Genomic DNA, 25,569 nt, shown 5'->3' with positions numbered 1-25,569 from the left:
TTTCGAAAATTCGACGTGGGGAGGCAGAAGGCTATGCTTCGAATGTAACATCTTTTATTGCTTGCGGTAATTGTTTTCAGTAAACCATTTAAAAACTGTTCAGTTGTCCTCAATTTTCCACCCACAATCAAGAGGTGATAAGCTTGTCAGATTTTTTAAATGAAAATTTGTCCGAATTTGCGAAATGCAAGCTGTTCTGAGGAAATGTTCACGAAGTTCAGACTAACATAGGGTTAAGGATGACGGATCAAAACTCTTTACGTTTTCGAGAATTACTTTATCTTTTTTCAAAATTTTTATACTCTTCTAAAAACGTCATGGTTCTTGCATCATTAATTCTTTCCATTTTATTTTGTCTGTACATTCGGCGCGCAACTCTTCCGAAATTTCGAGTTGTATTCGAATTTGCGACATGCATTTTACATTGTGCGATGGCATACTCAAATTTGTTAACGCTCCTGTGTATTCTTCCGACTTTGTAAATAGAACGTAAGGTCGAACTTTTCCTTTTCGGAAAAAAGCCTGATTTTGATCGCAACCAGTCATTGCGTGTAAAGCAACCAAGGCGGAACAAACGGTTTCTCCTAAATTCTTGTAAAGTTCAGAGACATTGATACCTCTTAATGATTTTCCAACGCCAACTTCCATCCAGACCTTTATTTAAGAATTCAAAAACTTCATGTTAGCCAATATTATAACTAATACATCAGTATCTGAACATCGTAGGTGGACGTCATATGGAGGCTGCAGCTCTTCAAAAATTACAAAGATGGTAAATCATTTTTGTGTCGGATTTTTCGCGGTCTGGGGTACGATTGAGTATGATCGACTATTTTTACAACTTTTCTGTTGATGGTTTCAAATGTATAACACTGTTTGCAGTTAATATACACAAATTTATCTTCAAAATAAATTGCTTTGTTATCTCGTTCCCAGTTCGTTAGTAAATATTCTAGCAAATCTTCTTTAAAAGTAATATTTTTTAATTGATTCAAAAAGTCAGAGGGACGTGTTGCAGAGTCTCCTATCTGAATTTTTTGACCTCTGTGAGTTCCGCTTGATATATCGTCGCCACAGAACAACAGTAAGATATCTTAATGTTATTTCTGGGATTAGATATCTTACTGTTGCTCTGAGGCGACGATATGTTCGTTATCTTTTATGGAAGGAAACGGGGTACGTGTCGAAAACAATTACTACGAATACTGCTGAACATACTTAATAATTTTCTAAATATCATTAGATGATGGAATTTCTTTCATTAGATATAATAAAAAGAATCCATCATACATGAGAAATTTTTGTTGTTCAGAATTGATGTTTTTAAGCACTTTTATTACACTTGGCCTGATTGTCATGGAGTAATCTGAGGCGTACTTGTGCTTATATTTCAGCAACTAGATTACTAAGAGACTTCTGGATTTTACTAAATGATTTGCTTAATCTTAAGGTACAACTTAAGGCTGAAAATTTAAAATTCTGAAGTAACATCATTATTTCGGTCAGGATGGAAAATAGCAAATTTGATGTAATTTCCTCATTAAATGTTTAAATATAAAATCCATTGTTACAAATTTTGTTGCCTTGCAAATGTAATGTTAATAGTAATCATAATGAAAATTTTGAATCAAGTCCTCTCTGGAGCAAGAATGAAATTTATTCACTGACGTTGCTTTCTTAGGGTTTTTATCCTTATCTATGCATCTATGCCAATAATCGATAACGGGGCTAAGTAAAAAGACGTATTAGGGTCTTTATCCCAAGTTACTTATATGTTGTGAACCATTCTTTTGCGTATACTCAGCAACTAGACCACTTACAGACTTCAGAATTTTATTAAATGATTTGTTTAACCTTAAGGTACAACGTAACGCTAAAAAATCAAATTCTAAAGTAAAATTTTGTTTGAAAACGAAAAAGTTTAAAATAACAGATTAAAAAAAAAAAAAAATAACAAGCACTTTTCATAATGCACTCAAAAGGACAAAATAACTTTTCTGGGTCAGAAAGGACAATTTAAGTGTTCCTGTAGTTTTTAATTCTTTAAAGAAAAAGATTTCACAAACGAAGAAAAGTGCGCTCAAGTCATTTTAAACCAAACTTTCCCATTAAGGAAAAAAAAAATGCGTGTTTCAACACTCAAATTTATGATTGAAAGCTAGATAATGGTAAAACATTCTCTACATGAATAGAACCGCACTTTTCTTCGTTTGTGGTGTCATTTTCTTGGAAATTTTTGAAAACTACAGGAATTCTTAAATTGTCCTTTCTGACCCAGAAAAGTTATTTTGTACTTTTGAGTGCATTATGAAAAGTGCTTATTATTTTTTAAAAAATCTGTTATTTTCCAGTAAATGCAGTAAGACAGATTTTTCAGTTCTGCAGATGGCTATTATCTGTTGACCCAATTTAACATATGCTAAAGAAATATAAACATCAGCAGCAATGCTATCGCCGCGAAGCACTGGATCAAGTTTGCTCCAAAATGGCGGATTTGTCGGCTCCTCCACTATAGTGGGCTTACTCAGGCCCAGGCCCCAGACCCAAGGTTATTAAAGGCATGTCCTTCCCTTCTCCTTTCTTCGCAGTAGATGAATAAACAGCTTTACTTCCCCATTTACGAAAAGTATTTTAAAAGGAGATGATTCAAAATATTTTTGAAGAAGTTAAAATATATATATATATATATATATATATATGAATATCAATTTAAATATGATAGAAAATTGTAATCATGAAAAAAAATAATAATTGAAAAATCTCCATTTATAAAGAATGAAAAGATAAAATAATCATACTTTTCCAACTACTTTATAATTTAAGCAACGTCTACTAAAGACTAAGCAACCTCTTAGTCACGGTAGACTAACAATTTTAATAAAAACAGGATTTAAACTATTTATTAAAAAATAAATCAGCTTTATTTATTGAAATTTCGCGACGACAAGCAAACTTTTTCGAGCGAGCGCTAGCGGCCCGATAAACGGTACATAGAGGTACGAGGTCGACATTCCGTGACGTCTATCATGCCTTTTAGTCCAGGATCTGAAGGGGGTTGAGCATGCGTGGAAAGGCTGACGCAATATTATTTCTGATTATTGTTACAGGCACGATGGTGATTATGAAACCACATGTCGTCGCCCCCCTGGGTGGTCGACAACCCCGGGGGAGGGGGGAAAGCAGTGGGGGAGCCGTTTGCTAAAACACTCATAACTCGCGAACTATTTGAGATAAAACACTGAAAAAAATGGCAATCGACGCAACAAAACAAGTGCTTCATAAAAGCTAAATAAAATTATGGACCTATCTTTGTTGGTTTCTGAGTAAAATTCTATTTTTCGCAAACAAGCAAAATTTTTGAATAAAATGCGCAAAACAAACTTTTTTTGACCAAAATAAATTCCAAATCAAAATTGCTTGATTTTTTTTTTCAAATGTCCAAAATATCATTATTCAGTTTGTTAAAATCATTTAAGTACTGTTAACGCGTTGAAAAACAAAATGACAGAAGCAAGCTCGAACACGATTCGCATTATAGTTCAGGATCTGAAGGGGTATTTTGAGCATGCATGGAAGACCTGACGCAAAATTATTTCTGATTAATGTCACAGGCACTATAGTGATTATGAAACCACATGTCTTCGCCCCCCTGGATGGTCGACAACCCCGGGGGAGGGGGGAAAGCAGTGGGGGAAGCCGTCTGCTAAAACACTCATAACTCGCGAACTTTTTGAAATAAAACACTGAAAAAAGTGGCAAAAGATGCAACAGAACAAAGGTTTGAAAAACTTAAATATGTTTATGGTCTTATCTTTGTTGGTTTTTAATTAAAATTCCTTTTTTAGCAGCCATGCAAAAATTTTGAATAAAATACGAAGCTTTTTTTTTCAAGGATAAGTTCTTTTTAAAAATTATTTAACCGTTTAGGGAATCAATAAAACCTGAAATTATTCAGTTTGTTTAAAACTACGTAATTATTACCAACGTGAGCGTTAAAAAGCGAAATAGAAAATGCAAGCACTTGCCTAAATTAGCGCATTGAATAAAACGGCAGTATGCTAAGGAGAAAAACATAGCCTTATTATCCTTATGACGAACTATTCATTCTTCAGTTTACAAACTTATTCTAATTGCAAAGTATTTAACTATGGCTTTAATCTTGTTATATACTGCTTTAAATTTGAGAGGAACTATGGAACCAGGCCCAGAGTAGTTTCAATTCAAATATAATTTTAATTTATTTCTATTAATTTGTGTTTTCAATTTGCACAAAAGAATATTGCGGGTATTGTTTTGCGGATATTGCTTTTTACAATTTACTCAACAAAGAAAAATGATACAAGAAATAATATGTACTAAATAAATATAAAAAATGAGAAGCTTGAGCTTTTATGAAAACGAATATAAATATAAAATTATACACTAGAGTTCTAAAAAAACTAATTAAATAAAATTAGTAAAATAATGCGTATTAAAAATAATTGTAGAATATCAATATGCATACATAAAGCATTAATATATCAGAAATTCTGAAAGCTGGATCATACTCTTTTTTGTTGACTTTTTTGTTGATTGAATCGTTCTCTTCCGAGTATTTTGTAGTTCATGGGTTTTTGCTTTAGTCTTAAAAGCACAGTATTTACAGCAAGATGAATTATTAATAAAACAATTACAAGATTATTTACAGTTCTTGCCTGCGCAGTGTGGAATTAAACTCTCTGGTAACACTGGCTGCATCATAAGGTGTGGGGCTTTATTGTTTTATTTTCATTCAAGTGAAACCCAAACTTGGTTACATCTAAAAGCACTGCTAATGTACAGGGGAATTGATTCAATACTACAGTTGAGCAATACTTCTTAGCACATGTTGGAAAGAATTGCAGGAGCATGGCAAAGAGCTGATATTATATTTATTTCTGATGGAAATGACAAGAAATTATTGTAATATACTTTCCGGAACTTCTGGTTTTCAAGTTATGAAAACGACAGTGAGATGTACCGATCGTGTTTAATGTCCACTCGTGTAGTTTGACTATTGGAGAGAAAATTTTATTATTTTTTATTTGGAGACCTGCAAAATCTTTGCTGCATTTGAAAGTAGTGTTTGGGACATTATGGACTAGAGTCATTCATTCCATCGATAACTTGAACTTTGTTCTTAAAATAGGGTGCTTCTTCCAGAGTTTTGCTGCAAGAAGTATCATTTTCAATTACATTCACGAAATCGGACCTCGCGCTTTGCTTCAGTGAACCATTCTGATGAACCTAACCTAGCATTGGGCTTATTGTATGGGGATGATTTTTAGATGTACTAACATCACTTTTGAGCTAACGTTTCCCAGGTTAAATGGTATTTTGGGTTTCTTTTGCTGTTTTGCAGTCGCTATTGAAGACATTGCCATTGCAGGACTTCTCTGGATTAGAGACTATTCACATTTTCTTTAACGTTCCACTGAAATTTTGATGCTGCTTATGTGGCAATAGCCTCGCTCACTATGTTTCATAACTCAGGTGTAAAATCTGCAAAAGGGTTATCCTGATCATTTATCCTATCCGTAATTACTTCGTAGTACTTGCAAACTTGCATGTTTTAATTTTTAAAAATGTCCCATTGTGACCCATACTAAGCAGCTATAATGCGTTAAAGGTTAAGTAATTAAGTAATTACTTAACTGGGACATTGTTTTGATAATATTACGAAATAAAACCGCCACAAAAGTTACTTTGGTTTATGTCGAGTCTTCAAGGTACATTCCGCAAACTTGTTTTTTTTTTTTTTTCCTTTTGTGAATTACCTCAAATGCTTTTTGAGCTTGCTTTTATTTCCCTCTTCAACGCTTTGACAATATTTAAGTAATTTTAAACAAACTGGATAATGATATTTCAGATTTTATTGGTTCCTTAAACAGTTAAATAATTTTGATAGTTTGGAAAAAAAAAATGCGTATTTTATTCAAATTTTTTGCTTGTTTGCGAAAAGTAGAATTTTACTCAGAAATTAACAAAGATATGATCATAGTCATATTTAGCTTTTATGAAGCCCTTGTTTTGTTGCGTCAATTGCCACTTTTTTCAGTGTGTTGTGCCACTTTTTTCAAATAGTTCGCTAGTTATGAGTGTTTTAGCAAACGGCTCCCCCCACTGCTTTCCCCCCTCCCCCGGGAATGTCGACCATCCAGGGGGGGCGAAGACATGTGGTTTCATAATCACTATAGTGCCTGTGACATTAATCGGAAATAATTTTGCGTCAGTTCTTCCACGCATGCTCAAAATACTCCTTCAGATCCTGAACTATAATGCAAATCGTGTTCGAGCTTGCTACTGTCATTTTGTTTTTCAACGCGTTAACAGTACTTAAATGATTTTAACAAACTAAATAATGATATTTTGAACTTCATTTGAAAGAAAAAATCAATTAATTTTCATTTGGAATTTATTTTAGTCAAAAAAAAAAGTTTGTTTTGCGCATTTTATTAAAAAATTTTGCTTGTTTGCGAAAATTTGAATTTTACTCAGAAACCAACAAAGATAGGTCCATAATCATATGTAGCTTTTATGAAGCCCTTGTCTTGTTGCGTCGATTGCCCTTTTTTTCAGTGTTTTATCTCAAATAGTTCGCGAGTTATGAGTGTTTTAGCAAACGGCTCCCCCCACTGCTTTCCCCTCTCCCCCGGGGTTGTCGACCACCCAGGGGGGCGACGACATGTGGTTTCATAATCACCAACGTGCCTGTAACAATAATCAGAAATAATATTGCGTCAGCCTTTCCATGCATGCTCAACCCCCTTCAGATCCCGATCTATTTGCAACATAACACAACTGGTAGACTTTTGTTTTTATATTTATACATTGTAAACAGTTACTAAAAAAAATTTTAGGCTTATATATTTAAGTCAAAATTGACTGATTTTTTCGCACCTTGCGTGGGTGATAGACACGGCACGGCAACACTTCGGACGCGGTAGACATATATTTTTTGTTATGTTTATACGTAATCAATAATATTACCGAGTTTTAGCCTTATATATATATGACAATTTCACAAGTTTTTGCAACATATTGCAAAATTTTTTATTAATTATTGCAACGATAACCTTTTGGTAGACTCGCGATTTCTTCTTTTAAGTAAACTAATCTAATATTTAAAAAAATTCTGGCCTTATATATATTGTCGTAAAATTTCGGTCGCTATCTCCCCTACTATAATTTCAAACTCTGCATTTTTAATTGTGGTCAATTAAAGTATCCTTTTGCAATTACCAAAACAAGTTTCGTACCTTTCATCTGGCAACACAAATCTTTTCACGAAACGTGACGCCAAGCTCAAAAGAACCTCTTATAATGTAAATTAAGCTCCTCAGGCCTCACGAGAGGAGAAAAAGAAAAGAAAAGAAAAGAAAAAAATCATTAAAAGGCAGGAGAAAAAAAACCCCGTAATTATTCACCTCCTCCAACAGTTTCTCCAACCGATAATCGAAAGATGTTGCTTGTAGATACGGGGGACTCGTAGAGGTGGATGGTACCCCTTTCTCTTGTGACGTCAGCTGAGAAAGGATACTCCGTTTGAGGGCGCTGCTGCCGATGGTACCCGACCTGCTGCCATCTGCAAAATGGGAAAAGTTTGATAAAGACGCGTCAGCAGTAAAATACATGTAACAAAAGATCATTAAGTATCAACAAGCGTTTTAATGGGCTGTAATTGGAAAAGGGACGAATGGAAAAAAGTGGAAAAGAACATAGGGGTTCGATAGGGAAAAAATATCGATTCTACATTAAGAGATGTAGGGACATTACACGTTAATGTCCCAAATACGTACGGAGGATATTGTTCAATGTTCATGCCTTTATTTTGCAGTGATACTTACGAATTCATTTTTCACTTAATGACTGAATTATGGGAGTAATATTCGGATACGTGCAGCAAGTGGAAAAAATATTTTGCATAATTTGCTGTGTTATTTAACATTCGAAGAGATAGTTTAATTTTGTTCCGCGCTACTTAGTTCGCAATTTATGACTCAAAATTTTATTTGCATAGGAAATTCATTCTAACGGTTTCAGTTTTTGAAAAGATATTATGATTGCGAATTAAGCCATTTGGTTTTACTGAAGGTATAGACGTTTAGTTACGTTGCTGAGGATGAAAAAGTAATTTTTAAGGGATATACAAAAATGCATTAACTGTATATATGTTTTAGAAGATTTTGAGAATGCAGTTTAATTGGAGTTTTGTCATTTCTAGGCATTCCAAACAATAACGGATAAAATAATTCTTGGCTCATGCCAACACCATATCTCTGAAAGTGTATTTATTACTCAGACGTTTAGAGTACTATTTATTTAGTGACTTCTGGGAAGGAAAACGATTTCTTGCAATAAACGCTTGTTAAAAAGGAAAAAAAAAATAACTAAAACCCAAGGTCATTGAAAAAAAACTTCAACTTCTCAAACATTTTTTCCAAATCTTCTACCAAGAAACTTGAATAAAAATTTTTGTGTTTCAAAATGTATTTATTATGTCATTCATAAAGTATAGGCGCGTATTCATAGCAAAATACAAATAGCTTCTGTGAGTATGAGAAGGAGAAAAATGAAAGCCTGGTTATATTTTTATTAAAGATACAGAAGAACTAGGATTTTTTCTGAGATGAGTTATTTATTTTTAATGAAATAACAAAACATACTTAAGAACATTTTGATAACAGGCAGTTTTTTCTGCCTATAAATTTTGGGATTTAGTGTACAGACAGTGTCTGTCGTCTGCACAGTTCGTTTTGGGTTGCCACATTGAAAACTAAGGCTATTTAACAATACAGTCAACTATCGTTTATGGTGGTTAATCCTTTCAACACTCTTCCGTGATAAACTGAATACCCGCGAAGTAGGAATTTTTAGTTGTATGTTGAATATTTTTCTAGTTGAAGCTGAAAATAACTTTTTTCGACTCTTGAAAGGCATTTTTAACAAAATTTCAGCCTTCTTAGGCATAAAATGAGACCCTTTAGTCATCCTTATGCTCATGTAACTGAATATATTGCAGAAAGTACGACATATCAGGCGTAAGAAAATGTCATTGTTGTTATTTTGCAATAAACTACACAATACAGACAGGTGTTTTGCATTACGACTAACCTACGCAAATAGGGCACCTTGTTCGTCAATTAAATAAGTGCAAATGAGTGCCAGTACCTTCCCCGCCCCTTCTCTACATTTTTTAACTGTTTAAGGTATCGCTTACTGTTTGAAAAGCAAGTAGTTGATCAGTATTTTCAAATAAATTAATCTGTTGTGTTTGACGGTCCCGCAAACAGCTGCTTGACGCTGAAATATTTCGTTTTCTAAAGTGAGAGAAAGGAACTTTCAGAATTGGTCAAACCGAAAGTAAGTGGGTGGAATTGTTCAAGTGTTTTAATACCAAACCATGAGAACTTTCGCATGGTTGTTAAAAATGTTTGATATTTTCCTGGCTATAATGTCTAGATAAAATGATCCTTACGCTCAATTTGTGAACTACCAAAGTTGCTGTTCTTAAAGCAACATTGATTGGAAGAATGAATTGCATGAAATTCTAGCAAGAATATCATTCTGATTCAAAATTTTGTACTAATTTTGAATGAAAATTACATTCTTGGGAAAATTCAAAAAAAAAAAAAAAAAAGTAAATGAAATGTGCCAATGTTGAATGACAATGATGTTCTAAGAAAACTCAAAAACTCAGTATTCTGACGTACTAAAAAAATATTGTGCATCATAATACGGCACCTTTATTTTTCAAAGAGTTAATTGCAGCTCTTTTGAAAAAAAAAATACATGTAAAAAATATGTAATTTGTTTTCAAATACACGCGTAGTTCACTGAAATGATTTGTTTTGTTTTGAAGAAAAAAAATGGTCACCTTTGTCATCCAACCTTTGCTTGATCCCAAATGGAAGAAATCGTATTTTCAATTTAATTTGGAACGCACGTACGGAAAAATAAATCTCAAAAGTCTATCCGGAAAAATCTCTCTTAGGTTCAGTCCCTTATATACCTGATAAAACCGTCGATAAAAAAGAACTACCGAAGTGGATTTATACTTCCGCTCTCCTTCGAAAACCCCGAAAGCCAAAATGAAGAGTTATACGCCGTATCCGTGCGAGAAGAGTTTAGTTGTTGCCCCTGGCACCAGCAGGTGTGACAGGCGATAAAATTAATCCTAATTTGTGATTCGGGTTTGGAAATCGCCGCAACTGGTAACGAAAGGGAAAAATTAGAGATATAATTCTTTTGCAGAGATTTACGCTGCGATATCTTGAGCCTTACATTTGCTACTGGATATGGTTGGAAGTAGACGAGCATGGATATAAAGATGGAAAACAAATGTTTTTCCTACTAAGCTCTTTGGAATATATATTTTTCTTTCATGTGTTTCTTGAAGTTTTGATGGCGATGGAATGCTCGAGATATACATTTCAAAATTTTACGATGCTTTATTAAATTGAAGGCTTACATCAAGTAATACTTTTGGAATGAATTTGGTTTTTATGATGGAGTGAAAGTTAAGAAAATAGTTTTCCTTTCCAATAACAGGTTACTAAAATGGACTTGAAAGCAATTTCTAAAGCACATGTTTGAAAATAATGATTGAAGGTCGCTTTTATTTGTTTTCTAACCGATACAAAATGTAATATAATCGTTTATATAAAATTGATGAAACAATAGAGGAGTTGTAACATTACCTAGAATTATTATGAATTCAGTTTGAAATCTTTTTATTGCTTCAAAAGAAACTCTTGAGATCATTTAAATTAGTTTGACAAACGCCGCGTGCTCTGGGATACTCGAATCTGAATCGCATAGGGATTAAGCAATAGAAAAATGTTAGCTTTAAGAAACCTTATTGAAAACTTATGCAACGCAATTTTATTTTATCCTTGGCGTTAATTCCTTACAGTCGTAACAGCGCAGTGACTAAACTTGAGCCCTTAAGTAAAAGCCGCTTGACTGTCATGAAGTCACCTTATAGTGATCAACAGGTTGCAGGAATGTATGAATGTCAGTCCGTGGCGACGTAGCAAGTTGACGGTGAAGTGACGTATTCACAACGCTACGAAGTGACTGATCACAGATTTATTGTTGCAACGACATCGCAATTAAGTCTCATATTACATGTCACATATTTTACAATCTATCACTTGTTCACTGTGATGTTGTGGCTCGCAGCGACTACTCAATAACTTTGCCGTAACAGGATCAAGTTTACAAAAAGAAGAAAAAAAAAAAAAAAAACTATGCATTAGTATTACATCTATAGGAGTAAAAAAAAAAAAAAAACAGAAACGACCAAAAATGTAACATTACTAAAAGAAACTGTAACATTTTGAGTGTAAGGGTTTTTTTACGGCGGGAATATACATCTTAACATTTTTAGAGATGCAAAATTTATTTTTGAGGAGAGAATTATACGAACGACCGATAATAGTAATAGTTTTAAAAAACCCTAATTTTTAAGGCTGAATTAGAAGTTGGAAGAAGGAAAGAAATCAGGTGCACCATTTTTATTATTAATTTTTCGAATGAAAGAAACAAATTCAAGTATAATTATATCAAGTGAAAAAAAAGAGCTATTTTCCACGACCATTAAAAATAAAATGCGGGAGAGGAGTACGCTTGACAATATTCTAGGCGTATTTGCGAAGTTCATTGCGTGGTATACTTTATTAGCGGCGTTAAATATATCTCGGTGTTTCACTAATATATTATTTTTTAAATTATCTAAGAAAAGTTAAAAATGGATCAAGTTGTATTCAGGCTACTGATTTATCTTGGCAGAAAAATAAACACTCCTTCAAAATAATGTCTGTCTTTCTTTAAAATTAATCCATTTTACTTCTTCTATAACACGTTTTTAATGATCACAATGCAATGATTGAAAAACATTCCCCAGTTCACTTTCATTATTTTCAACTTTCGTTTTGAATAGAGTACTTACATTCTTAAATCTCTTAGATTTATATCCTTCGTTTCCTTTTGTTTTTTCATTTGTTGCATTTCTCATTTTTATGTGATCGATTACAAAAAGCTCGAAGAAACTGTTGGAAAGAATTTCGAAGTTCAGTTCTAATAGGGATGTAGATTTTTCTTCATAGATTTAGTTTAAACGAAATTATCTGAAGAATAATGATGCTTTCGTAAACAAAAATTTTAATTAATTCACTTTTCTCTTTCTAAATCTGATTTTATATTAATTTTTTAAAATTTTAATTTCAATGAATTTATTTTGCTACTAGTGCTACACGCACGACTTTGCCCGTAGAAAATTAAAAGGTCTTTTGGTTCTCCTGTACATTTACAAATAATGTATCGGGAATCTCTCGCCAATTGGCTTGCGTATGTTACGGTTCTACGTTGTTATGACTTGGTAATTTACTCGTCAATCTTATTATAATTTTGCGCGGGAAAATGTTCTTAAAATTGGAATAGAAAAAGATTAAAATCGAATTTTTGAAAAATTGCTTCGAGGTGCACATTTCCCATGCTACAAGCTAATTTTGTGTCAAATTTTACGAAAATCGGCCGAACGGTTAAGGCGCTATGCGTGTAAAAGACATCCAGACAGAGAGACATCCAGATAGAGAGACTTTTAGCTTTTTTATTAGTAAAGATACACTTTTCCTTGATTAGGAGAGCTAAAATGATTTTCCTTTTTTTTTCTTGCAATCAAAATTTTATCAACACATGCTTTGTTCCTAATTTCAAAAATAAAAGAAAACAGATTTATTTTCGTTTCCCTTCATTTATTTTTTAGTTATTTTAATTTTTGTCAATACATTAACTTTTATAGCTTTTATCGAATTACAACACATCTATATGTTTTCCATTTTACAAATGAACCATTTGTTTTAGAATCCAGTCAAAAGCCAAAATTTGACATTTATAGTAGAGCCGAAGTGGTGTCCGACTGGCACTTTAAATGCGCCACGTTGTTTGTTAGATTACTACAATTTAATGTGCGAGCCATAGAGCAGTTGTACATGTAATCAAAATAAATAGCGAATATTTGGCTTGTTCATACTAGTTCCGTTCTTGCCTTCATAATTTAGAATAATTATTTTAGTGAATATAATTTTTTTGACTCTACAAATTTGTTCCGGAAAAATGGGGGCCGGATAAACGAAGTTCTACTGTATTTACATTCTAATCTTTTTTTTCTTCAAATATTTTTTTATGTTCAGTATTCCACAAGAAAACACTGATATATTCCGGAAGTATTAAAATTTTAACGTCTCTGAACAGCAAAATATTTGCTACTTTTCTCGCTTAAAATATAAATTGATATAAGCAGGAAGAAATTATATGCATGCTATCACAATTAGTAGAAATGATTAATTTGAATTCAGACCATTCAATGTGAATGTATACATTCACACACATTTGTATAAATGCATGTAACAGATTGAAAACGAGTTGATATGTGCATCACATGACTTCCTATTACGCCAATTTAATGATAATAGCGCCTGGGAGTAAACAAGGAAACACTAAACATTTTCACCCCTAGTTTCTTGCGAACCAAAAAAAAAAAAAAAACGTTTTACAGATTTATTTCCCCATTATTGGCAATTTTAATGTAATTCGGTGGTTAACTCTTTAAATATCACCAACATTGGCCAAATTGAAACCAGATTTAAAAATTTAAAAAAAAAAGATAAAAAATTGCCATATTTTTCGTCAAGTTGGCGACAAAACTTGGCGGCCAAAAGCTTAGCGATATATCCCCAAGTGTTTGACAAATTATAACACCACTTGAGTTTGCATTAAAATTAACAATGATTTTACCCCAAAAGGTGTAAAAGATCCTTTTAGGAACATCCAAATGCAACCAAAAGAGAAGGTGCACAACTAGACCCCACTAGGAATCTACGTACCAAATTTCAACTTTCTAGGACATACCGTTTTTGAGTTATGCAAGATACATACGCACATACGTACATACACACATACGCACATACACACATACGCACATACGTACATATACACATACGCACATACATACGTACATGCGGACGTCACGAGAAAACTCGTTGTAATTAACTCGAGGATCGTCAAAAGAGGTATTTCGGGTGTCTATACGTTCCTATATCTACGTGTGGTCGGGTTGAAAAAAACTCAACATTCAGGGGGTGAGCAAAATGGAAATTAAGGCCGATTTTTGAGTGAAAATTTTTTCGCGAATACAATACTTCCTTTTTTGTAAAAGGAAGTAAAAAGGAACTTTCTCTTCACAATTTCAAGTTATTTCATAATAAAAAAACCCCCCTACAAACTACTGTCAAAAAGAGTGAATTAACAATTAATAAAATCAAAATCGCCACTTATCACAAATTGATGATTGCAAAATGATTTGACTAATTTGGATACTTTTTGGCATTTTGAACGAGGGAAGCTATTGGCAGTTATGAAACATAAAATATATTTTTTTAACCACAAATACATGCAAAGCAGCAAAATGTGTGTATCTTTCTTGAGGGGGAAAAAGGAATTGTGTATGTTTTGAAATAAGAAATATTCATGCTTTCTAAATATGACTATGATTTCTAAAATGTTTGTTTACCTCCCCCAACCTTTTTTTGTAAGAAATCAAATTCCCCATTTTTACCAGAAAAACTTTTTTCTGCGGACTCAAAATTTCAGGAAATTTTATAACTCAAATCATGAGATTCATGCAATTGTCATGCAATTAAATCAATAAAAAAGAATTGAACATAGTAATAAAAAACAATCGAACATTAATTCCATAAAATAAATAGAATAAAATGTAGGGGAAAAAATCTATAACAGAGGGTGAAAATAAACCAAAGAGAGAGCATTGGATTTGGTTTTAACCAACTACCAAAGAGAATTGGCAGTTCTTTTTCCACTGCTAATCATAGTTATAAAAGAAAGGGGGTTCAAAACATTTCTAGAAGCGTGAGAATTTGCACATTCGAAATTTAATAAGAGGTATCAAATCCGATGACAGCAAACATTACGTCTGCCTTTTGCGATGTATCCAAATCTTTTGTTTTTCTCCAGTCCTTGATTCGCGAATAACGTTTACGCCGTTATTTGGGAAATTTAAGCCCCAGGGGTAATTCATCTTTTCTGCTATAGGAATTGAATCTATCCTTTTTTTGTACGTTTCATAGAAATCATGTGTTGAAAAAGTAAATTTTTTATCTCAATACTTTTTCTTTTTATTGCATCTCCTTTAACTGTTTGTATCGCTGGTTTAGATTTTTTAAAAATTATTACTTTCTCTGGTTGCAGCGTATTTAAAGTATCAAATATGGGTTAAAAATTCGCCCTACGCACTTTTTGTTTACTTTTTCTAGAAAAAGTAGTGAAATTCCGTTGTAACGAGTAACAATACAACGAAATATGATTTTCAACGCTATACATTTTCAGTCATCATTTAATTTCCATTACACTGCTTGAATTTCCATTACAACGAAACTCCTGTTAGAACGAATAAAATTTGTGATCCCTTCAAGTTCGCTGTAACGGGATTTCACAGCCCTAGTTATATTTTTTGACTTCGAAGCAAAATGAATTTCTGTGACTCATTTATAAGTATTAGTGGTACGACATCGGTGTCGATGTTTTCGAAATATAGATGATTTGTTAAATTGTCGATATTTAAGCTATCGCTGTATCAGGCTTGATGTTTTTTCTAACTTGGATGCTTTGCGTTCAATGGGTTTTTCGATGTCGAAGTTTTATAGTTGAACCAAAAATATTCTTGAAAAGAGTGTATATAGTTTCCACAGTTCACAGTTATGAGGATAGCTTTATTATTAATTAGTTATTGCGAGATCTATCTTATTGGAAAAAGTTTTCTTTTTTTAGCTGTCTATAGAAGTAGACTTTTGCACAGAAATGTCTACAACCCTTTTTTTCTAGCACACTGTTAAAAGGAATATTAAGTAGTGCTAAAGTAGTTTTCCCTAGCTATAAACATGAGTTTTTTTTAATCATAGTTTTTCTGTGAGATGTATATAAACTTATATTATAGTCCCCTGCTCTCAATGAGTCGTTGATTTAAAAACTATATGTTCATTTAAGTATGTCCTTAGCAGGATAAAGTAGCCATATTTCGTCTCGTGCCCAATTTCGTAAGCCTAATTTTCTTTGTTCTCACACTAGGTGTCGCCACCTGTGACATTTTTTTTTTCTGGTTGTAGTTAAAAACACTATTTATTTGTGGAAGTTTCATGAGTCTATTCCGCTGCCTTGCCATTTGGGAACCTTTTTGATTTATTTTTACTTTTGAAAATTTGATTTAAAATAATGCTATTTTTAAATGCTCTTTCGGAATAATGTAACCGTGTTTCTTTAATTAAAGTGAAAAAAAATAAAAATAAATAAATAAATAAATAAATAAAATAAAAAAAATAAATCACAAATTTTGAAGAAAATACAGCACATAACTATTTCTAGGCTACAATGGAATCTCTTCATCAGTGCAAAAAGCTCACGAACACAATCAAAAAGTCGCGAGAGTTTCTGGTTGTGTTGGTGAGCTTTTTGCACTAATGAAGAGGCTCCATTGTAGCCTTGAAATAGCTATTCATTGGCTATATAAAAACAATTAAAATACAAATTTAGCATCGTGGAAAATGAGGAAAAGCAATTGCAATTCTTAAAGTATTGTATTTAGATGTTTCATGTTTTTTTAACTACAAAATGTCAACTGTTTGAAACATTGAAAACCAAAACAGTACACATCTATTCTTTCCCTTTCATCTTGAAATTAATTATCAGTTTTTCAAATTTTTTTTTCAAATAGAATTGATCATTGTAATTGTCTTCACTGTTTTCGTATATTTTACTCTTTCAAAATGAATTCAATTCGGCAAAAAATGTCTAAGAGCATTTTCACACCTTGAAAAAGAAAATGAAGAAAAAAAAAAGAGCCAATGATATCTTTGCAAAGTAATATAATTTAACTAAAGCGTACTAAATATTTTATTCTCATTAAAAGTACAAGAATAAAATCTCTGATTAGATTTTGAAAGACTTAAAGCTAATTAAGACCTTTATTGATCCGTGTGAGAGCTATTTTAGGTTTTGAGACAAGTCTGATGAAACGTATAAAAAACCTTTAATATCACTTTATGGATTTTTATAAACAACTTTTGGTCGACTACTACAGTATCCTTTTGAGCAAGAAAAGCCTAACGTTTTTTCTTGAAATATGAGGAGGTGCTGTTAAAAGAATAGTTTAATTACAAGCATAGCTATTTTTGGTACATACAAGCAAAAAAATTAATAAATAAAAATATAAACTGTATTTTAATACACAACACGAATAAGCAGCAAATGAATTTTTTTCTATCTGAGTTTAAGTAATAATTTTTGAAAATGTCTGCTAAAATAATTTATTATTAATAATAAATAATTTATTTATTTTATTTTAAGCGTCGAATACATTGATTTTGAAGGACTAGCATTAACAATGAATTCGAGGACACTAAGAAAATTTCGTTCTGTTTTGACAGCGCTTTAAGATACTAAAACTTTCATTTAAATTCATTACTGCGGAGCCAATTTCGCAAAGTGAAATATTATCAATTTAGTTTTGTTACTTTTTACTCTCACCAAAAGAAGTGTCTGGCTGTTTTTAGAACATATTAGAGCTCCTATTAAATTACAAAATATTTCATAATGTCATATAAACTTAAGGTCTTTGAGCAGCAATCATGTCTTCAAATCGCGCACAACTCCGCTCATGCTGAGCATAACTTTGCCAGTTTTGGAATTGCTTGTTCTTATTCTTTTCCAAAATAATTCAGATTTACTTTTCCTTTGCATGATAAATATTTATCTATAAGCCTGAAAATATGTTTTCTTTATTCGCTTGTTTGAACCCTACGTAATGCCATACCCTAGACGTATTTGAATTCAATTTGGCACAATGTTCTATCTTTCCCTAATATAAATGTTGGCAAGATTCCATTTAAAAATCTTTAAACTTTTTACTTATTTGAATTTTTCTAACTTAGCCCGTATTAGAACTTGGATGTCCAGTTCAATTATATTTAGTGAAATTCGCTTTCTCAGCACTAGTAATTTAATTTAATATATTTTACATAAAAGTTCACGTTAAAACGAATAATTTTACCCATTTTTCGGTTTTGTGTTACAATTGAACCATTTTAAATACCAATCTAGATGCTTTTTGCAATCATTGCCTTAGAGCAATACCGTTTATCATATTTCTAAAGTATTTTATTTTGAATTCGCATAAAAATGGGCGTTAATATTTTGATTTAGGTAAAAATGAAAAGGTATATTTTGCGATCATTTTTTGGGTCCCGCAGAGCCAAAAAGGTACAATAAAAGAAGATAAAATTCAAAATTCTATCAAAGAAATGTAAACTAATATTTGGTTTCAAATATTCACAATAGATGGGTTTTTTTTTACATCTTTACTAATAATAAAGCTGAAAGTCTCTCTGTCTGGATGACTGGATGTCTGTAGGATGTCTGTTACGCGTATAGCGGCTAGACCGTTCGGCCGATTTTCATGAAATTTATCACAAAGTTAGTTTGTAGCATGGGGGTGTGCACCTTGAAGTGATTTTTCGACAATTCGATTTTATTCCTTTTCTATTCCAATTTTAAAAGCATAAGATGGACGAGTAAATTACGAAATTATTATGACGTGGAATAGGAGAGCGAATGAACATAGCCAATTGGTGAAAAATTCGTCATCCATTATTTGTAAATTTACAGGCGAACCGAACGACCTTTTAATTTTCAACTACGAGCACAGCTGTGCGGGTACCACTAGTAGATAATATTTCCAATGGGTTAAGACAATAAATTATGACAAAAACATTTGTTTGCGACAATATGCAATGCCTAAGCCACAAAAGTTGCAGACCCTTTGGAGGTAGGGACGTTGTAGTCTAGTGGGAAAATTTCCTAAACACATTTTTCTGTCAAAAATAATTTTGAGTTTGAATAAAATAAAAGGCGGTTTTCATATCATTACAGCTAAATTCACTAACAACACAGCGATTGAAATGCAAAAACCCTTGCGAAAGTCGAGGTCACCATGAAAAACATATTACAAATGTGTTACAGGCGAGTCCTGCGAGACGTCACAATTATGCCACTTTTTGACTGTGCGGGGCTGACGATAGGGAATGCCATTCTAATCAGAAACTTGGGGCCCGGTCCTTGTGGGAGTCACCGCCGAATCTTAGTAGTGTAAGTTTTATAGGGTGAGGGGGATAACAGCGTCCAAACTATCAAGGACCAACCTTTGTTCACGATGGCCCTGTGATTGTTACCACACTGTAACAAATTTCGGAAACGTTTCTAGATATATCGGAAACGTTTCCGAAATAGTAGGAATCCTTCATCCAATAGCGAACTCCTCAATATTCAGAAAGCTTTTTGTTATTTCAAGATATCTAGAAGCGGAAGTGATGACGCAACGCTTCTAAACCTATTTCATCCTTCCAACACAGGCGCCAATGAGTCGGAAAAAACGAGAACTTCTTTTTTTCTTATCTAGGGTTGCTGCAGTCAGCAACTGTGTAGCATTGGATTGCTTGTTATTTCATGTCTAGAGAGTAGTAAAATGTGTCGAAACTAATTTTACGCCTTTGCATTTTGGACTGCCCTTGATTTTTTAGACGATGTACGCAGCTATTAAGTTAGTTAATAACCATTTGCTTCTTTACAATTTCCAATGCGACCATAATTAGATATATATTGTGTATTCAAACGTGAATAGTTTTAACACCTGTGTTTATACTTAATGAAACGAAACCCTTTGGATTACTTATTCAGTTGTAATGGAGGTACTTAGATTTTCTTCCGCTCATGTTCACTTGTAAGTATTAATGAATATTTTAAAACATGTTGTTATATACATTTATATTTTTGTTGATTTGCATTTGATGAGGCTCCAATTGTAACTGTTTTTGGGTTTATCGAATTAATTTAAAGTTATCCTACATACCTATGTGCGCGGTGTACTATTTGTTGTAACTAACTGAAACTGATTAATTACGCAAAAGAAGTAAGATTTATATTTGAGAAGCAATCACAGAAAAGTTATTTCGAAATACTTGGATGTACATACATTTTGGTTCAAAAAGAAAAAAAAATCAATTGTTTAATTTATTAGAAATATGGTAATGCAAATATTTTCTAGTATTGTAATATGCTTCACAAAAAATGTGCCGGTATAATTTATCTTTTTTTATTATAATTTATTCATTCATTTAAAAATATTTATACCATTAGAAAATGACCATGTTATCTATTAGTAAGAACATAGTTATGAAATTAATTCATCTGCTTATTCATTTTGTTAAATGTGGTTAACAATTAAAAAATTCCTTGACATTAGTTCCGAAAATAACATTTCCTTCGTGGATATACTAGTTTAATGTAGGACAGTCAGGAGGAATGAGTCAGTGGCAAAAATGGAACAGCTGCATTTACATGCTGAAATAAAAAGTAATATTATTTCATGTCATCGTTTTAAAAGTGATCAGTTTTTAAATACTATGTTATTAATATGCAATGCACATATGGTGAGAAGACGAGGGGCGTTCACCACGCAGACTGTGCCATTGACATTTTCAAAAGGTTGCTTTTTTTAAGGTGGGGGGCGCTTTATATCATTTTATGGGTGCACCATCACTCTTATGGTGTGGGGGGGGGGGAACTCTCGTATATATGAAATGGAATAATCATGTAATAGAGTTCAATGTTTTAATAAATAAAATATATAATGAATTTTGCGCACACTCTAAATCAGTAACCTATTTTGATTAAGTATCTATATTTGTGATAAACTGGAAAAGGGCAAGAACAGAGGAATAAACCCGAATGGTTCCAGCAGGGGGACTTTGGTGTCATATTTAAATTCATCAATTTCTCTGTTGGTACTTTTCGGTACACTTTGTTCGTCAAAGAAATTGACTTGACGTGAACGAATTTCGGAACGCAAAGTGTAGGTAAGTTCTGTCAAATTTTATCCGAAAATAAAAGCTATCAAGTTTGATACAAGATATGGTTTTAAGTTCTGCATTAAAAATGCAATATGTTGATAATTTTGTCTTGAAAATATTGAGAGAAAAACTGAAGTTTAATATTGTTTAACAAACAATCCCACTTCTGAGAAAGTACTCCCCTTCCCTCCCCGACGATTTTGTGATTATGAATGAAACTACTATATTATTTCTTAAATTTTCAAAAATTTATAACTGTGCATATGTTATGCTGTTAACCATGCTATTTGTCATTAGAAATTCAGAAGAAAAAAAAATCCATGATTCTAAAATTGCTTGTTTCATTGCTCTTAGATATGAAAGAATTGAAACTGATATGGCATGCAATACTATTAAAAAAGAATTATTTTTTAGAAAAAATCACGGAAAAAGGATTCCGAAATTCTCAGAAACGTTTTTGAAAATTGTTTGGAGAATTCCGAAATACTCGGAAACGTTTTCGAAACTTTCATGAACCACAGCTGCACAGAATACTCAGAAACATTTCTGGAAATTACGGAAAGAGGATTCCGAAATACTCAGAAACGTTTCTGAAAATTATAGAAAGAGGATTCCAAAATACTCAGAAACATTTCTGGAAATTATAGAAAGAGGATTCCGAAATACTCAGACACGTTTCTGGACATTACAGAAAGAGGATTCCGAAATACTCAGACACGTTTCCGGACATTACAGAAAGAGAATTCCGAAATACTCAGAAACGTTTTTGAAAATTTCATGAACCGCAGCTGCACGACATACTCAGAAACGTTTCCGAATTTTTTTTACAGTGCATGATGACTAACAGTGACGTCCCTGTAACTTTTGCCTCGACGTGTTTTGTTAAAAAAAGAATAAATAAAATTAACAAAATAAAACGAATAAACGAACATGTAAAGAGGAGAAATTTAGATTTTGAACAACTAGCGTAATTAAGTCAATTAGAAGGAAAGGGATGAAAGTGAACATTTTCAAGTTTTGAGTAAAACGCGTTTAAAGATAAGGTCCTATGTAGGCTTTCGTTGAAAAGTTTTTGAAAATCATGCTGTATTATAACACCTATCCGAACTACTAGTTCTGTCTCTTGCTCCAAGGCAGAGGAGAGGCTCACCAACCATTTGTACCGGTTAGCTCCAAATTTTTAATTTTGCTTCTTACATCCCTTTGCTTCTCACTGCCTCTAGTTTATTTATAGAGGGATACAAAAAAGCAGTTTGAGAAGTGCACATTAATGCACAAAAAATTATACCCCGTAAATGTTTTATTAAAAACAGCTTCAGAGATAGATCATAAAATCACGATGTTAATTTCTCTTTAAACGCCCACTGCTCTCATAAATATGAAAAAGTCGTAAAAAAGTGGGTACAATTTATGCTTATTGCAGAAATAATCTAGCAGCTAGAAAATTACGCGGTTCACCGAAAGAAATAAAAATGGAATCGCGCGCCGGAAGACTAGAACCGGCAACACGCTTGCAAATTCACTTCAAAGAGCTTCCACAGGGGATGAATGACAAGACGTATTATCTTATGCACTTGCAACTTTAAGTAGAGAAGTGAATTTTTTTCCCTTGCTGAACAGTTCTTCCGACTTGCACCTTCCGAGTACTAAGCAATGGGTGCATTTGAATTGCAAACGAGTTCCCTTTCACGTGGAATGAAACCACATTAATGGTAGAACTTCCCCTTCCTCTGCAATGAAGTAACTATTCCGGATTTCGTACTACTATATTGATTTTTCGACGGAAGTTCTTCCGCATATTTATGGGAATAGCTGGAGTTTCTTTTATTTTAACTGCAAGCACGCATGAAGTGCGTTTTATGGAGCTTCCGAAACCGTATTTTATCGCCCTGGTGCTATCATGGATGAGTTAATTTTGAACAAGATGAAGAAAAACATTAACATTTTATCTTTAGATAATATCGGAAGAGTCCCCGTGAGCATAAAAATTTCGCAATGTCTTGAACGTGCGTTAGTTATGAAACTTCTCAAGATTTTTTCTCTTGTTTAGTTTCGATACCAAAATCAAAATCTGGAGGTGGAAAAAAAAAAAATGCATATTATGCATAATTTGAACTGCAGGATTGGGTATATATGTCTTGAATTAGTCAAATGCCTGTGCACATTCAAATAGTTTTCTTTCCAATTGGCTTTTATTTCATTTGAATCCAAATCACCTAAATGTAAACTCTACTTCTGCTTCCACTTGCAGAAAATATCTGTACCAATACTTTATAAAGCGTTTCCATACAAATGTATCCGTTATAGTCTGATGTTACAAAGCCATTACTCACCGAATTTTATTCCTTTTGTACTAATTGAGATTTTATACACAACGGGCTAACCCTAGTTTCTTAAACATAATAAAAAATAAAAAAATAAAAATAAAAACAATTAATTTGAATTCTGAAACTTTGAATTCAAATTATGTGTTTCGCAATCACGAGTTGAGACATAACCCTACTATGTTTCTAGAAACAGCTCTTGTCCCCCCAAGCCTACCCCTCCTCCTGGGCGGTTACGCGTGTATAGTTGTGTGTGTGTGTGTGTGTTTAAGCGTGCGTGCGTGCATGTGTAGGTTTCTGTACACCTGTGAGTATGTGTGTAAAGACATGGACGCCACCGCCCAGGAGAAGCGGATTCTGGGAGACAGAGCTCAGGACCAGCGGAGCCGGTGGGCGGTGGCGCTGCAGAGGCCCCTGGTTCAAGCTGAAAAATAAGCGTAACGTCAACAGCGGTTAAATGAGGACAATAAACAATTCGGATAGCTAAAAAAAAAAAAAAAAAAAAAAAAAAAAAAAAAACAAGCAATGTAACGTAAAGATGATGATTTCTAATACATAATTTCAAAATTATAGAAGGGGCCTCCGTGGCTCTATGGTAGAAGCTTCACCTCATATGCCGGAGGTTGCGGGTTCAATTCCCGCCGGTGCCCAGGGTGCTATTTCCTCTCTATGTGCTATAAATCTTTCTTGTGTTGTCTTACCTGTTAATAAAGAAGTTCAACCTTTCGTCAACAACATTAGAAACATAGAAAAAATGATATTAATGACTAGGTTCATATTAGACCTTCAACGTTTTAACCCTAAATATGAACGCACTGGCGAATGAAAATGCTAACAAAACCTAACGTATCGCACAACTGTTTTGAGTGCATGCTTTTCTTCAAAGCGCAGTGTCCTGCTGCTGTTTCAGTGCGTCCTCTTGCTAATTTTAGTGCGCTGTGATACTATGTTTACTGTGCTATGTTGCTCTTTTAAATGTGCTTTGATTTTATTTTCATTACACCCTGTTAACTTTTTATCTAACTTCAAAAAAGGTCCATTCCGTCTTGCGACTTTTTATGTATGTTTTCGTATTAGTAAAAGAATACTGGACTGATTTGATTTTTTTTTGGAAGGGTATACTTTGAAGATGGTCCCATATTAATTTTGTCTGAATCTGATGAGGAGTCTCCAGAGAAATCTAAGAAACTTTAAATTTCATTTGCGTTGTGGCTACGTAGACCAGCTTTCGACAGCTGTTTGCTACGGCACAGGTCACGTGGTTTTGGCGTGAACGGTGCATTTTTTCAACGGAAGAATCTTGTCTTGAACAATATTTAATTCTCAAGCATCGGAATGCTTGATTTTCACGGCGCGGCTTGCTAATTTTAAGTATAGTCTTACTAATGTATTTATCACTCATGTAGCAAATCAGTAAATTAAATGTATTTTGGTACGAAAAAAATTGAATTAATTTAATATAAAAATTTATTTGCTAATGAATAACTTCAATTAGTCATTTATTATTTTATTTTTTAAATTTTTTTAATGTTTCAGTTTTGAAATATATTTAGTGTTCAATTCAAGGGGAATTGAAGACAAAAATCCTCTTCCCCCCGCCCCCTCCGACGATTAAATTTATATTTTTTAAAAAAATAACTGGTGTCCGATTTCTGAAGTTTGACAAGTATTTTAGATTTAATATTTCATGACGCCGTCAGTTTAATTAGTCAGTTATGGCACCAATAAACCGAGTCCAGTGCAAAAATAGATCAAAGAAACGAAATATATGTAACTGGAGTGTAGAATCCAGGGGGCGACGCCCAAGAACAACAACTTTCCGAATTCCCCATTTCCCCGCGCTCTAAATCTCTTCCTTTGAGCATTAAGCAGTTTAATTGTCGAAATGTGAGGTAAGAGGAAAAGCCCATCGCAATCAAAGGATTCCACAGAGTGCCATAAGGAGAGTCTGGAATGGCCAATGACGAGATAACTATCAGATTCCGGGAAGCACCTGCTTCGAAGTAGATTCCATTCCAAGTTTTAGGATCGTAATTAATCGAAAGGACACTGTCGAACACATGTAACACTCAAGCCGCACAGTTCTGGCTGGAATTCTTTGAAAAACTGGCGCTAAGAAATACTTTGTTTTATTGTGCGGTTTGTAATATATGATCTACTTCAATTCTTTGGTTTAAGGAAAATAAGATTACATGTTGATATTGTATTAACAAAAGCATAAAGCTAAAATAATTTAAATTTTATACCAT

The 25,569-nt window shown here is 33.1% G+C and overlaps 1 protein-coding gene across 1 annotated transcript in view; it reads right to left on the bottom strand.

The window, feature by feature from the left end:
* LOC129220418 (cadherin-like and PC-esterase domain-containing protein 1) overlaps positions 1 to 25,569 on the bottom strand; it is a 285,857-nt gene that overhangs the window by 187,177 nt on the left and 73,111 nt on the right. Inside the window, 1 exon segment of the mRNA XM_054854837.1 lies at positions 7,446 to 7,603. Coding sequence (XP_054710812.1) covers positions 7,446 to 7,603 — 158 coding nt within the window.

This window comes from Uloborus diversus, chromosome 4, assembly GCF_026930045.1.
Source record: "Uloborus diversus isolate 005 chromosome 4, Udiv.v.3.1, whole genome shotgun sequence".
Classification (NCBI taxonomy): Eukaryota; Metazoa; Arthropoda; class Arachnida; order Araneae; family Uloboridae; genus Uloborus; species Uloborus diversus.
This window is presented reverse-complemented; position numbering and strand designations above follow the sequence as displayed.